Raw genomic sequence first — 12,096 nt, 5'->3', positions numbered from 1 at the left:
ATTTCTGAATTAAAAAGACAGACAGTTAATTGCATCAGACGATCGCAATGCTAAACGAATGGACGGGAATCGAAGCGGTCTCAGTGAACGGCGAGTTTGGGCTACAGTCACGTGACTTTATCTTGTCCACGGGTCGGGGGTTATTCTACTCTCTCTACCCAGTATATCAACTCTATGATGCAGGTGGCATGTTTGTGATCATAATATCTAAGATGTCTGGTCTGCTGTGTTGGTTATACGGAAAGTGAGTTGGGTCTGTGGGAGCATATACTGTAAGGCCTAGTTTTTTCACAAATGAGTGAAGCTTCAATCCTTGTTTATTATTAGTGTTGCATCCCCATATAATATTTTTAGCATTTAGATCACCTAATAGAATAGTGTCCATTTGATTATCAAAATATTTCATTAGGTGGGATTCTTTGAGATCATTGTCTGGGGGATTGTAAATAGTAGTGATCTTAACATTTTTATTGGCCAGTTGTACAATTACTGAGGTTTCATCAATGTTGTCAGTAGTCTTGGAGTTGTATAGTGATGACTTGTATTTCTTAGAAACGTATATAGCCGTGCCTCCTCCAATATGGGTCACACGATCACATCTGTAGGCGTTGTATAGGGGAATAGACAGTCTCTTATTCGGTTTTGCATGTGTCTCAGTTATTGAGAATATGTCGGGTGAGTATTCAGCGACAAAGTCGAGAATCTCAGCCATTTTCGTTGTCATGTTGTTGGCATTCCAGAGAATAATACTCAAGCAGATAGTATTAATACTAGTCATAATTGTCTGTTAGGTTTCCTTGATAATTTTCAGTGCTACAATTTTGGGCACTTACTTTAGTAATAAGTTTGGTTAGATTGTTTGCTGCTTCAATGGCTTGCTGCAGTAAAATTTGCATGTTCGGTTCCTCGTTTCCTGGGTTGCTTTTTAGAGCGTTTGCATAACTTTTGGGTTGGGCACTTCCTCTAGTAATAATGTTTCTTTTAAAATCATACGATTTTCCTTTATAGTATTGGTTTTGTATTTTTTTAACAGCATCCTGAAAGACTTCGCATTCTTTGGAGTTAGCTGAATGTTCCTTTTTGCAGTTGCAAAATTTGGGCTTATTCACAAATTTGTCTGGGCAGTCTCTAGTTAAATGATTACCAGCGCACTTAACGCATCTGGGTGGGTGTCGACAGTTTGTCTGGCCGTGAAAGTACTCCTGGCACCTATGACATTGGGTCGGCCTATCAGATTTTTTGTAATCCTCTACTCTTATATTTGTGTCGAGAATGGATCTGACCTCATATATTTGCTTGTAATTATTAGTCTTAACGAGATCGACTATAAAAATTGGTAGTTTACGTATGTTATCTCCCTGCCTTTTTTTAAGCTGGGTAACTTTTGATGCTGATATATTATATCTTTCTAAGAGATCACTATGAATCTCCTCTTCTGTAAAGTCGGCGGGTACACTTTTCAGTACGACTCTTAGTTTCCTTTCACTAGGAAGTGAGTATGTGTGATACGATATTTTTTCATTATCTAATAAAGAAATAATTTGATTTCTGTCTTCCATGTTTTTGACTTTTAAGGTATATTTACCGCTCTCTCCATTCATTTTTCCGTTACAGCCTGTGATACTTTTTTCACGTAAAGTTTTTCTAAAGTTCGTCCAGCTAAAGTTGCTATCATTGATAATAATGGGTGGTGGCATAGAGCTCTTTTTTACTTGTGTGAATCCCTCATTATTATCGTTATTTGGGTTATCATAGTCATGGGTATCCATGGTGTTGTCTGGATTAAGTGGGGGGTAGTCATCATTCCGCCTGAATTTTTTGTTTTGTTTTGTATGATTATGTTTGTCTGGGTTAGGCTCTTTGTTATAATGTTCATGTAGTGAGATTGCGCTTGCTACATTTTGTGTATTATAGAACCCGTACAATTCAGATCCAGTGATATTTTGGATTTCGGCTTTAGTGTCCGATTTTTTGCGTATTTCATTTTTATTTTTCGATAGGTAGTGCATAAGATCACCAGTTTTAGAGCTAAGCTCCATTAGGGAGTTTTCTATGTTTTCTTCTCTATCACTATAGTGTAGTAAGTTTTCTAAGACAACTAAGTTTTTTCTAATAAAATTTGTTAGGATATTTATAAAATTTGACTCAATCATATCATTGGGGGGGTTTTGATTAAATTCATTAGTTGAGTTTTGTTCATATTCCTCTATCTCTTCATCCGTAGTATCCTGAGTACCTAACGGTGTTTTCCTTTTCTTAGTTTGTTTGCCTATACTGGAGCGCCTAGCCATGTTGGATGCCAAAGGTCCCCCAGGAGGCCCGTGCGGTTTCGGCGTAGCCGTCCCCGTCGGTACCTCAAGGGAGTCAGAAGGCTCCAGACTCGGTGACCCATCGCTCTCATGGGTCGCGCATTCACTTTTCCTTTCGGAGAACCCTGATAAGGGCTGGAGTGAAGTGATATGCTCCGAATCAAAGGCATTAGCCGGGTTACTCAACCGCCCGGGGGTCTGGCCCCCACGGCACTTGAGCTGTCCTACGGCTAAAGCCTCCGCTGTTGAAGTTTTCTCCGGCGAGGAATCCATGATCCCCGCGGAAACGTAGCTCGTACTCCGTCGAAACTGGTTAGTCTGATAAGACGTCTTTCCTCCTCCTCGGTCAGAACCGGTCTCCATCTCACTGACAGGCTGTTATGAGCTATGAATCAGAAGAATCTCGGCATATTGGCGCGAAGCGCCACTCACCGATTCGCCGAAACTGTGTGGTCATAAACTAAAAAGTCCTAAGTTAACCTTAAAAAGGTAAACTGTAAAGTTCAGAATTTAGTCTTTGATGGAGTTCAACGTCGATTGAAGGGATGAGGCATCAGTTGGTAGGGGAGACCCCCTTTAGTAGCGTTTGTAGCAGGGACACCACTTCCTGGTCTTTCATGAGATCTTGTAACTCCTTCACTAGTGATACAAGTCGATGGGCTGTGGTTGCAGGAGTCTTGGCTTTGGTCTGGATATTCTTTTTACTGGGGCGGGCCTCGCACCCAGTAAAGTTGGATGTATGGCTTTTTCCACAATTGCAGCAGGTGGCTGGTGTGTCTCGGCTTTTCGTGCACTGAAACGAAAGATGCCCTCCGGCACATTTCATGCATCGTGGTTTTTCTGTACACGTTCGCTGAGAATGTCCATATCCCTGGCATCGGAAACATTGTAGCGGCCGCCGGCCGCCGTAGAAGCGCTCAATGCTAACCGGGTGATGCTTGATTTCTTCCGTCCGGTATACTTTCTCGTGATTGGCTAGCTTGGGCAGTATAACTAGAAAAAGTGGGAGGAGCCTGATGGCTCCACCCACCCTCTTCTGGAACTGAATAACTTTGTAGATTTCTAAGTTTATTTTCCCCAATTCAAGGGAAATTTCTGCTGGGTTAAAGTCCTTAGGAAGGCCACGTATGAGAACTTTCAAGTATTTGGAATGCTCTTTCACATCAGTAGTAGGAGTTTCTTTCTGTTGACTGGACTTCTCTTCCGTAGTTTCCATGGGGGCTTTGTCTGTAACTGCCGGGGTAGTCGTAGGATCCGAGGCTGAGGAGCTGGTTTTCTGCCTTGCTGATTTAGCTTTGCTTTGCTTCTTCTTCCTCTTTCTCCTCTTCTTCCCTGGAGGTTGTTCTAGATTTTCAGAGTCTGAGGCCGTGGCCTCTACACTGAGCTCCATATTTTCCACCGCGGGGGGAGGGGTGATTTCGGCTGTTGGTGTTATGCTTTCGGGCGTTGTAGTGGTTGGCTCGGGAACACTAGTAGTTTCATGGCTTGGCATTGGTTCCTCCTTTTCTGTTAGCTCTTTACTTTCCTTGAGTCGTTTCTCATTTCTCCTGACCTTACGAACTGTTAAGACACCGTCTAGCATTTTTTGAAAGTGATCATAAATCGGTCCATATTCGCAGGAATTGAGAAAAGTCTGAATTAGTTCTTTCATTTCGTTTAAATCATCATCGCTGAAATGAAGGTAGAAAACTGCTGGGCGTTTAGATGAATCTGGATGCATGATGAATTTTGGGTGGACTTTACTGGCCTTGATGGCTTCTTCATATGAATCGTAGACGATAACATCCACGTACTCTCCATCCGATTCCTCCTTCATAGGTGTGATTGGGCGGCTAGGCGGTAACACCTTGCCGCCGCGCGCGTTGTACGGCATTATTCGCTCAGAGATAAGACACGTCTTTACTCGACAAAGGCATCAATCGATCTCATGCTCGGTCGGTCACTGACAGGCTGTCATGTGCGTGCTGGTATTTATACAATTCTAATATGATGACGTCAGAACTCTTATTTCAGTTCACTTCAAAAATAAGTAAAAACACAATTGATTAAAGACAAACAGATACCAAAAGAAATAAACTTGATTTTACGATGAGCGGCGAACCTATCACCACACAGTATCCCCCCAGTGACAAAGTCACGATACCAATAATGATTGTTTAAAAACAATCATAAAATACAAAGTAGTAAATTCAAATATACGTCTTAATTACGAAGAAAAAAAAATTTAACTTGGAAATTGGAATACAATTAATAGATACAAAATATTTAGATGCTTTTATATTCCATACTCTTTAACAAAATATTTTGGGAAATGCACACGGCGACCAGATTTTGTAACAATTTGCTTTTCTTCCTTTGTTGGAGATAATTGCTTTTCGACCATTGGAATTTTTTTTATTTTTAATTTCTCAGAAATTTGAAAAGCTGGTTTAATTCTATCTATTGAGACAGTTATTTTCTTACCATGAAAATCAATAATAAAGGTTTTATCAGAACGGTCAATTACACGGTGTGGTCCGGTGTATGCAGGGGATAGTGGAGGACGAATTTTTTCTACTTTTAAAAATATATGAGAACAAGATTTTAAATTAGGATTAATATAGAACTTATTTTTACTGTGTGCTGATGCTGGTACAGGACTTAATTTTCTCATTGCGGCCATTAAATTTGTGACATAATTTTCTGTTACTGGCGGAGATAAAGAATTTGCGTTTAAAAGATCCGAAGGTAGACGTAAGGAAGTACCATAAACAAGTTGTGCACAAGTTGCATTAATATCAGCTTTTAAAGCTGTGCGAATACCTAATAAGACAATTGGTAAAATTTCGGTCCATTTATTATTTTCCTGTGCTATTATAGAATTTTTAAGCTGTCTGTGAAATCGTTCTATCATTCCATTACTTTGCGCGTGGTATGAAGTAGTATGGATGTGGTTACTGCCTAAGATATTAGTGAGATTTCGAAAAAGAGTTGATTTAAAATTTCGGCCTTGATCGGTAGTTATAGTAACGGGAGTGCCAAATCTAGAGATCCAACCGTGAATAAGTGCTTTTGCGGTGGTCTCGGCAGTCATATCCGTAGTAGGTATAACTTCTGGCCATCTCGTGAATCTATCGATTATTGTTAGGCAGTATTGCTTACCTTCAGAAATAGGAAGTGGGCCAATAAAATCCAGATGGATATGGGAAAATCTTGCGTCGGGTTGAGCAAATGTACTAAAAGGAGCTTTAGTGTGTTGAAAAACTTTAGCTCTCTGACATTTCTCACAAGAACGAACTTTATTTTTGATATCCACTTTCATGTTGGGCCACACAAATCGTTTAGAAATTAAATTCGTAGTTGAATATATTCCAGGATGAGAAAAATAATGTAAATTATCAAAAATAATTTGCCTGTATGATTTTGGAATAAAAGGTCTTGGATACTTAGTTGAGAAATCACATATTAAATTAACATCTTCCAAAGAAAAGTAATGTTTTTCTAATTTTAAAGATGAATTATTTGAATTTAATATTTCTTTTAATTCGGAATCTTCATTTTGTTCTTGTTCTAGCTTTTTAAAGTCTATTAATGGAGGTTTTGAAATTGCATTTATTTCTATTCGCGATAGAGTATCAGCAACTGAATTAGATTTTCCTTTTACATGTTTAATATCAGTTGAAAATTGAGAAATATAATCGAGATATCTGAATTGGCGTGGGGAGCATTTTTCAGGTTTTTGTTTAAACGCATAAATTAGAGGTTTTTGGTCAGTAAAAATAGTAAAACTTCTACCTTCAAGCATGTGACGAAATTTTTTTATTGACGCGTATATTGCCAATAATTCGCGATCGTATGTTGACCAATTTTGCTGACTTTTATTTAATTTTGTTGAGAAAAATGCAATTGGTTCCCACTCATTATTTTGATATTGCATTAAAGAACTGCCGATTGCGAAATCCGACGCGTCAGTCCACAGACTTAAATTAGCACCAGGTTTAGGATATTTTAATAGAGTTGCATCGGCTATTGCTTGTTTTGCATCAGAAAAAGATTTGTTTGAAGTATCGGTCCAAATTAACGGTAAATCAGATTTTTTTGATGATTTGTTAGATTTCTTAATATTTCGTTGTCCTTCTAAAAACTTGGTTAAAGGTGATAAAATATGAGCTGCATTAGGAATCACGTCCGGGTCACCATTGAAGTAAGCGAAGATAGATACTAATATTTTATTCTACATATTTACATTTATATACAAGTTGGTTTGATTTACAAGAAGCATCATCACAGCAGGTGGTGAGAGAAATACTGACAGGCTGTCATGTGCGTGCTGGTATTTATACAATTCTAATATGATGACGTCAGAACTCTTATTTCAGTTCACTTCAAAAATAAGTAAAAACACAATTGATTAAAGACAAACAGATACCAAAAGAAATAAACTTGATTTTACGATGAGCGGCGAACCTATCACCACATTTATATTGATGCTATATTTATTCTATATTTACCTTACTCATGTAACATATGTAATCAGAATTTTTCATAGAAAGGTAATTGAACTGCCCATAGTAGTGTTCAGACTAATAAGAAACCTTTTTCTTGTAGTATTTGTTGTAAGTTTTTTAGTGTCCACAGTAGAATTCATACTGGAGAGAAACCTTATTCTTTTATAATTTGTTAAAAAGAGTTTTACCAGGAAAAGTAATCTAATTGATTACTTCCGGTGATAAACCTTATTCTTGTATGTAAGCAGAGTTTTTCGCAGAAGAGTTCTGTAACTTATCACAGCTTTGTACATAATGTTGAGAAACCGTATTCTCTTTGTATCTGTTTTTCAAAGAAAAGCGATCTTATAGGCCACACTAGTTCTCTTACTGGCAAGAAACCTTATTTTTGTAATGTATGTAATAAGAGTTTTTCACATAAAAGTACTCTAATTTACCACAGCTTTATTCATACTGGTGAGAGACTTAATGTTTGTAATGTATGTAATAAAAGTTTTGCAAAGAAAAATTACCTAATTGTTCACAATAGTGTTCATACTTATGAGAAACCTTTTTTTGTAATATCTGCAACGAAACCTTATTCTTATAGTCTATGCAATAAGAGTTTTTTGCAAATGTGTGCTTTAGTTCAATGCAGTTGTTCATGCTTGTGAAAAACTCATTCTATATAAACTAGGTTGTGTTCATACCTGCTAGAAACTTCATTCTTGTTATATATAATAAGAATTTTATCCTAAAAAAAGTTTAAACCATTACTATCTTTATCGTGTTGAGTTTCGAGGGTATTCGACTCTTTGTGCGTATTTTTTAGAGTCCTTGTAAAAAATGGAACTGAAAAACTACTCATATAAACCGAAAGAAACCTGGGAATTCAATTTTAGTAAATTCATTGACAGGTAGTTTTTTTTTTATCCATTTTTTAAAATCTAGAAAAAGCCTAATTCATTCTATCCTTTTTCAAAATCCTGGAAAACAACCAAATATACTTTTATTATTATAAGTAACCAATAAGAGTCAAAGTAAATAAATCTAACACCTATTCCAATTATTTCTTATAAAAATTTCACAATAATATGGGTGATACTTAGAAAATGTAAGACATAAATATGTTTAAAATTCACTTACTTTCTTATTTAAACTTAGTTTTAAAAATAGCCTTATTTGCAATTCAACAATATAATTTTTTTTCACTGCTATTAGTTTATTTTAAAAATTAAGTTTCCTTCAAGAAAAAAGTTTTGTATCTCAAGTAAAATAATTGTGGTTATCTGATGGGTGCGACTCTATTATAAATTATGTTATACTGTGGGGGTGAGCCATCATCTATGAAAAGGTACCTCCACATTGGTGACTTTCGGACGTGATGTGAACACGCCTACCTTGACAGAAACACCCACTTCAATATAAACACACCTTTCATGACAGTAACGCCTACTTCGATGGATGATCCACATTGCATACCTGCCAACTTTTAATCCTTTCCATTATCATTTTTCCCAGTGGTATTAAAATGGAATTAAAATTTCAATTTTAAGCAAAAAAATACGTTGTGTGTGAAAAAACTTAAGCTGACCACCATGATTGACTGTTGACTGTTGACTGTTGACTGTTGATGATGATGTGGGGGGGATCTCTGCTACTCGCTTTTATCCCCCTTGCTGTAAGGTGTATTTTTGTGAGTTGAGTTGTTGATGCTGAAGATGATGACGATGAGGTGATGAGAGTGTACGCTGTTCTTGAAGAGGCGAAACAAGTTTACAGTAGAGATCAAAATTAAATATTTTCCAAAACATTTTTGGAGAGGAAGATTAGAAAAAATTAAAAACTAGCATTTGGTGGTTCCAATACTTTTGGAGAAACACGTTCATCAAAACAAAAAAATAAGAAAAACATACTCTTTTTCCCAGGCGCTCAGAGAGGCTTAAACTAAAACTTAAAAATTAGTAACTGCATTTAATTATGGATTTGAAAACTGGAGGCTAGAAACGCTTAGTTGAAATTAAAAAATCCACTAAATTTTTGAGAAGATTATCGTATTGGTTATAACTAAGAAGACGGTGAAGGGAGAGTGGAAAAACTCCGATTGAGGCGCGCAGTGTTTGTCTCTGATGCTCGAACTTTTTGCATTCAAAGAGGAGGTGGATAGCAGATTCTGGAAGTTGACAATGGTCGCACAAAGGGGAGTCTACGAGCCCTATTTTTGCATAAATTTCGTTAAGTTGGATTGTGTTGCTTCGGAGACGCGAGATTAAGATATCGTATTTTCGGTTTGGGAGTTGATTGAGGGAAGTTTTATTAACAGGGTGATCAAAGGGGAAACGCTTGTGGTATTTTGAATTAGTCCGGAGGTTACTGAGTTCGCGGTTTGAGTCTAAAACTGCTGAATATGACAAGTCTTCAGGTGCGATAAAAGAGATGGCTCGAGGGGCATTGGTGGCGTGTTTGGCCAGCTTATCAGCGGTTTCATTGGGGGGGATGCCAACGTGTGCTGGTGTCCAGGCGATCGTGATTGATTTCACTTTTGCACTTGCTGAAACTATCTTGTTTTGTAAGAGGAGGATGCTGTGAGGGGATTTATGGGTGGCTGAGATGAGGGCAGTGATTGCGGACTTACTGTCCGATAAAATAACGTAATCTAGATACTCGGTAGTGAATTTTGTGACTGCTAACCAAATCGCTAAAACTTCTCCGGTGAAAACTGAGTTAATAGGATGGATTTGAGAGATATAAGACATGTTGTTCCTTGAGTTAATAGCCGCAATACCTGTGTTCGTACTGGATTTTGAGGCATCGGTAGCCAGGATGACAAAGTCTTTCCAAAGGGTGTGGAGGGTTTCCTGATAGAGAGGGAGGATTTCGTTGGGATTTTTCGTAGTTTGAAAAGGAAGATCGTGTACAAAAAGACAGAGGTTCGGGAGATCTGTGAGGAAAACTGGAATGTGGAAGGGGATGATATTGAATTTACTTATGCCTTTTTGGCTGAAGATGTCCTGAAATTTGAGGAAAAGGTGGGGTTTCTTTTTAAGTCTAGTAAAATGGAATTTATGCAAAAGGCGATTTATTGGGGAGTGAGAACCAAGGGAACAGTGACGGAGGTAGAATTTTTTAGCTGCTAAAACAAGTCTGTGTGAGATTGAGGTAGTGCCGGCTTCTCTGTGGAGGATATGAATTGGAGTCCATCGTGGGAGGCCCGTTGCTGCGCGGAGGCTAGAGTTGTAGATTGTTTCAATTACTCGGAGATGTGATTTTGGCGCAGAGAAGAGGATTGGGCTGCCATACTCTAAGATACTTCTGATTGTGGCATTTACAATCTGAATGAGGTGATAGGTTCGAGACCCCCACTGAGTGCTAGAGATGCAGCGGAGTGCATTAATTTTTTTTAAACATTTCTTTTTTAGATATTGAAAATGACCAAGGAAAGAAATGTTTGCAGTGTAATGGATGCCGAGAATTTTGATGGAATTAACTTGGGGAATTCGTTCGTTAAAAATTGTTAACTGAATCGTAGGTGACAGACGTTTGTTAGAGAAATTAATAGTTGCACTTTTTGAGGGTGAAATAGCCATTTTCCACTCTGTGCACCAAGTTTGAATGGTGATGAGGGCATCTTGAAGTTTAGCAATAACCCTGTCAAAAGACTTTGCAGCATAGTAAATGTAGATGTCATCAGCGAACACAAGAATTTGAACTCCAGTGGGAAGGTGTTTGTGAATGTCTTTAAGGTAAAACATAAAAAGAAGGGGGGAGAGGACACTGCCCTGCGGAAGGCCCTGGGGTTGCTGGAAATCTTTAGACCGGGTGTTGCGCCAAGAGATGTAGAAGGTTCTATCGGAGAGAAAGTTTTGTAAGAAAAGTGCTGTTTTTCCAGATATGCCGACCGAGAGGAGTTTGGTGAGGAGACCATCAATCCATACGTTGTCGTATGCCGAGACTAGATCGAGTGCAACACAAACGATATATTTTCTCCGTTCACGTGCTTCTCGTATGTCATGGTAGAGTATTGAGTGAGTTGTATTACAGTCACGAAAGGGGAGGAAGCCAGTGTGGGAGGGGGGGAAGATATTTTGCTGAAGGCAAAAATTAAGGAGCCTTTGTAAAAGCATACGTTCGTAGACCTTGGCGAAAGTCGAAGTGAGAGCAATAGGTCTGTAGCTGAGAATTTCTGATGGGTTTTTTCCTGGTTTTAAGATCGGAACGATTTTTGCTTGGGTCCATGAACATGGAGGTTGGGCTGTATCTTGAACGACATTAAAAAAGTTAAGGAGCTTAGTTGGGTAACGCGAGTGGATAAATTTAATGAGAATAGCCGGAATGCGGTCTGGCCCGGGTGCCGTGTTCTTTGTTCGACGAATAGCTGCTTCCAGTTCGGTAGACGAGAAAGGGGTATCCAAGTGGCTGTAGCCTGTACCCCAGAAAGAGAAAGGGATTGGACAGGGGCTTTGAGCATGAAAAAGGTGCTCCCCAAAAAGGTTCGCTTGGGCGAGTGGGCAGGTGATAGCTGTCGCTTGGTGGGTTAAAATCAGGTTTTCGGAGGGAGCAGAGGAATTTCGAGTTGAGATACTTTTTAAGATTTTAAAAATGTTTTTTGAGGAACCTAAATTGGAACAAATTTTGTCCCAATAGATTCTTTTTCTGATTTTAATGTATTGGCGGAGTTGAGCGGAGTAGTGTTTGTATTTAAGCCAAAATGAGGATGAGACTTGTTTTTTAGCCTTACGCAAAAATTTGCGCTTTTGACCTAGCAGAAACGCGCATTTTTTATCCCACCACGGAGTCGTGGGATGCGGGGAAAATTTTGTAAATCGGGTATTATCTTTGACTACGGAATTGCAAATATCTTCTATGTTCTTTGCGTTGAAGTTGTTATTTGACAGAGCTTGAGTGATTTCATTTTGTGCGTTTTGCAAATGGAGGCACGGGCGTGGGATGTTAGGGTTGTTTAAGGAGAATTTAACTTTGGTAATAATTGGAAAATGGTCACTATCAAAAGGGTCTGGGAAGACAGAGTAAGAAGATTTCTGGTAAAGTTCAGGGGAAACTAGGGTAAGATCTAATAATGACTGTTGATGATGTGGGCCGCCAAAGTGGGTGGGAGTATTTGTATTCAAAATAGTAATATTATTTGTTAGGATCCAGTCGAGAAAGATGTCAGCAGTTTGGGAGCAAGAGGCAGAGCCGAGGGCTCGGTGTCTTACGTTAAAATCTCCGACGATGATGAAGGGTTTTTCAATATTGGGAAGGAAATTTTCCAACCATTGTGAGGAGTAATTACCGTCTGGTGAATAGATATTAACTACCAT

General features: G+C 38.5%; 1 protein-coding gene across 1 annotated transcript; it reads right to left on the bottom strand.

The window, feature by feature from the left end:
• Positions 1-8,775: 8,775 nt before the first annotated feature.
• Positions 8,776-12,096, bottom strand: LOC147803974 (uncharacterized). Its single transcript, XM_087151359.1, has 2 exons — positions 11,564-12,096; positions 8,776-11,356 (listed from the first exon to the last, which is right to left on the bottom strand). Exons 1-2 carry the CDS (start codon positions 12,094-12,096, stop codon positions 8,776-8,778), a joined length of 3,114 nt encoding a protein of 1,037 aa, XP_087007485.1.

The sequence above is a fragment of the Parasteatoda tepidariorum genome, chromosome 9 (assembly GCF_982258835.1).
Source record: "Parasteatoda tepidariorum strain Cologne lab strain chromosome 9, Ptep-v5.0, whole genome shotgun sequence".
Lineage (NCBI taxonomy): Eukaryota > Metazoa > Arthropoda > Arachnida > Araneae > Theridiidae > Parasteatoda > Parasteatoda tepidariorum.
The sequence above is the reverse complement of the archived record's forward strand: the minus strand, read 5'-3'. Positions and strand labels throughout refer to the sequence as shown.

Bases quoted from the DNA above. Each gene is read 5' to 3' on its own strand.
- LOC147803974 (XM_087151359.1), bottom strand. From the start codon at position 12,096: ATGGTAGTTAATATCTATTCACCAGACGGTAATTACTCCTCACAATGG. The intron at 11,357-11,563 runs GTGGGATAAAAA...AATCTTAAAAAG, and splicing joins CCGCATCCCACGACTCCGTG to TATCTCAACTCGAAATTCCT.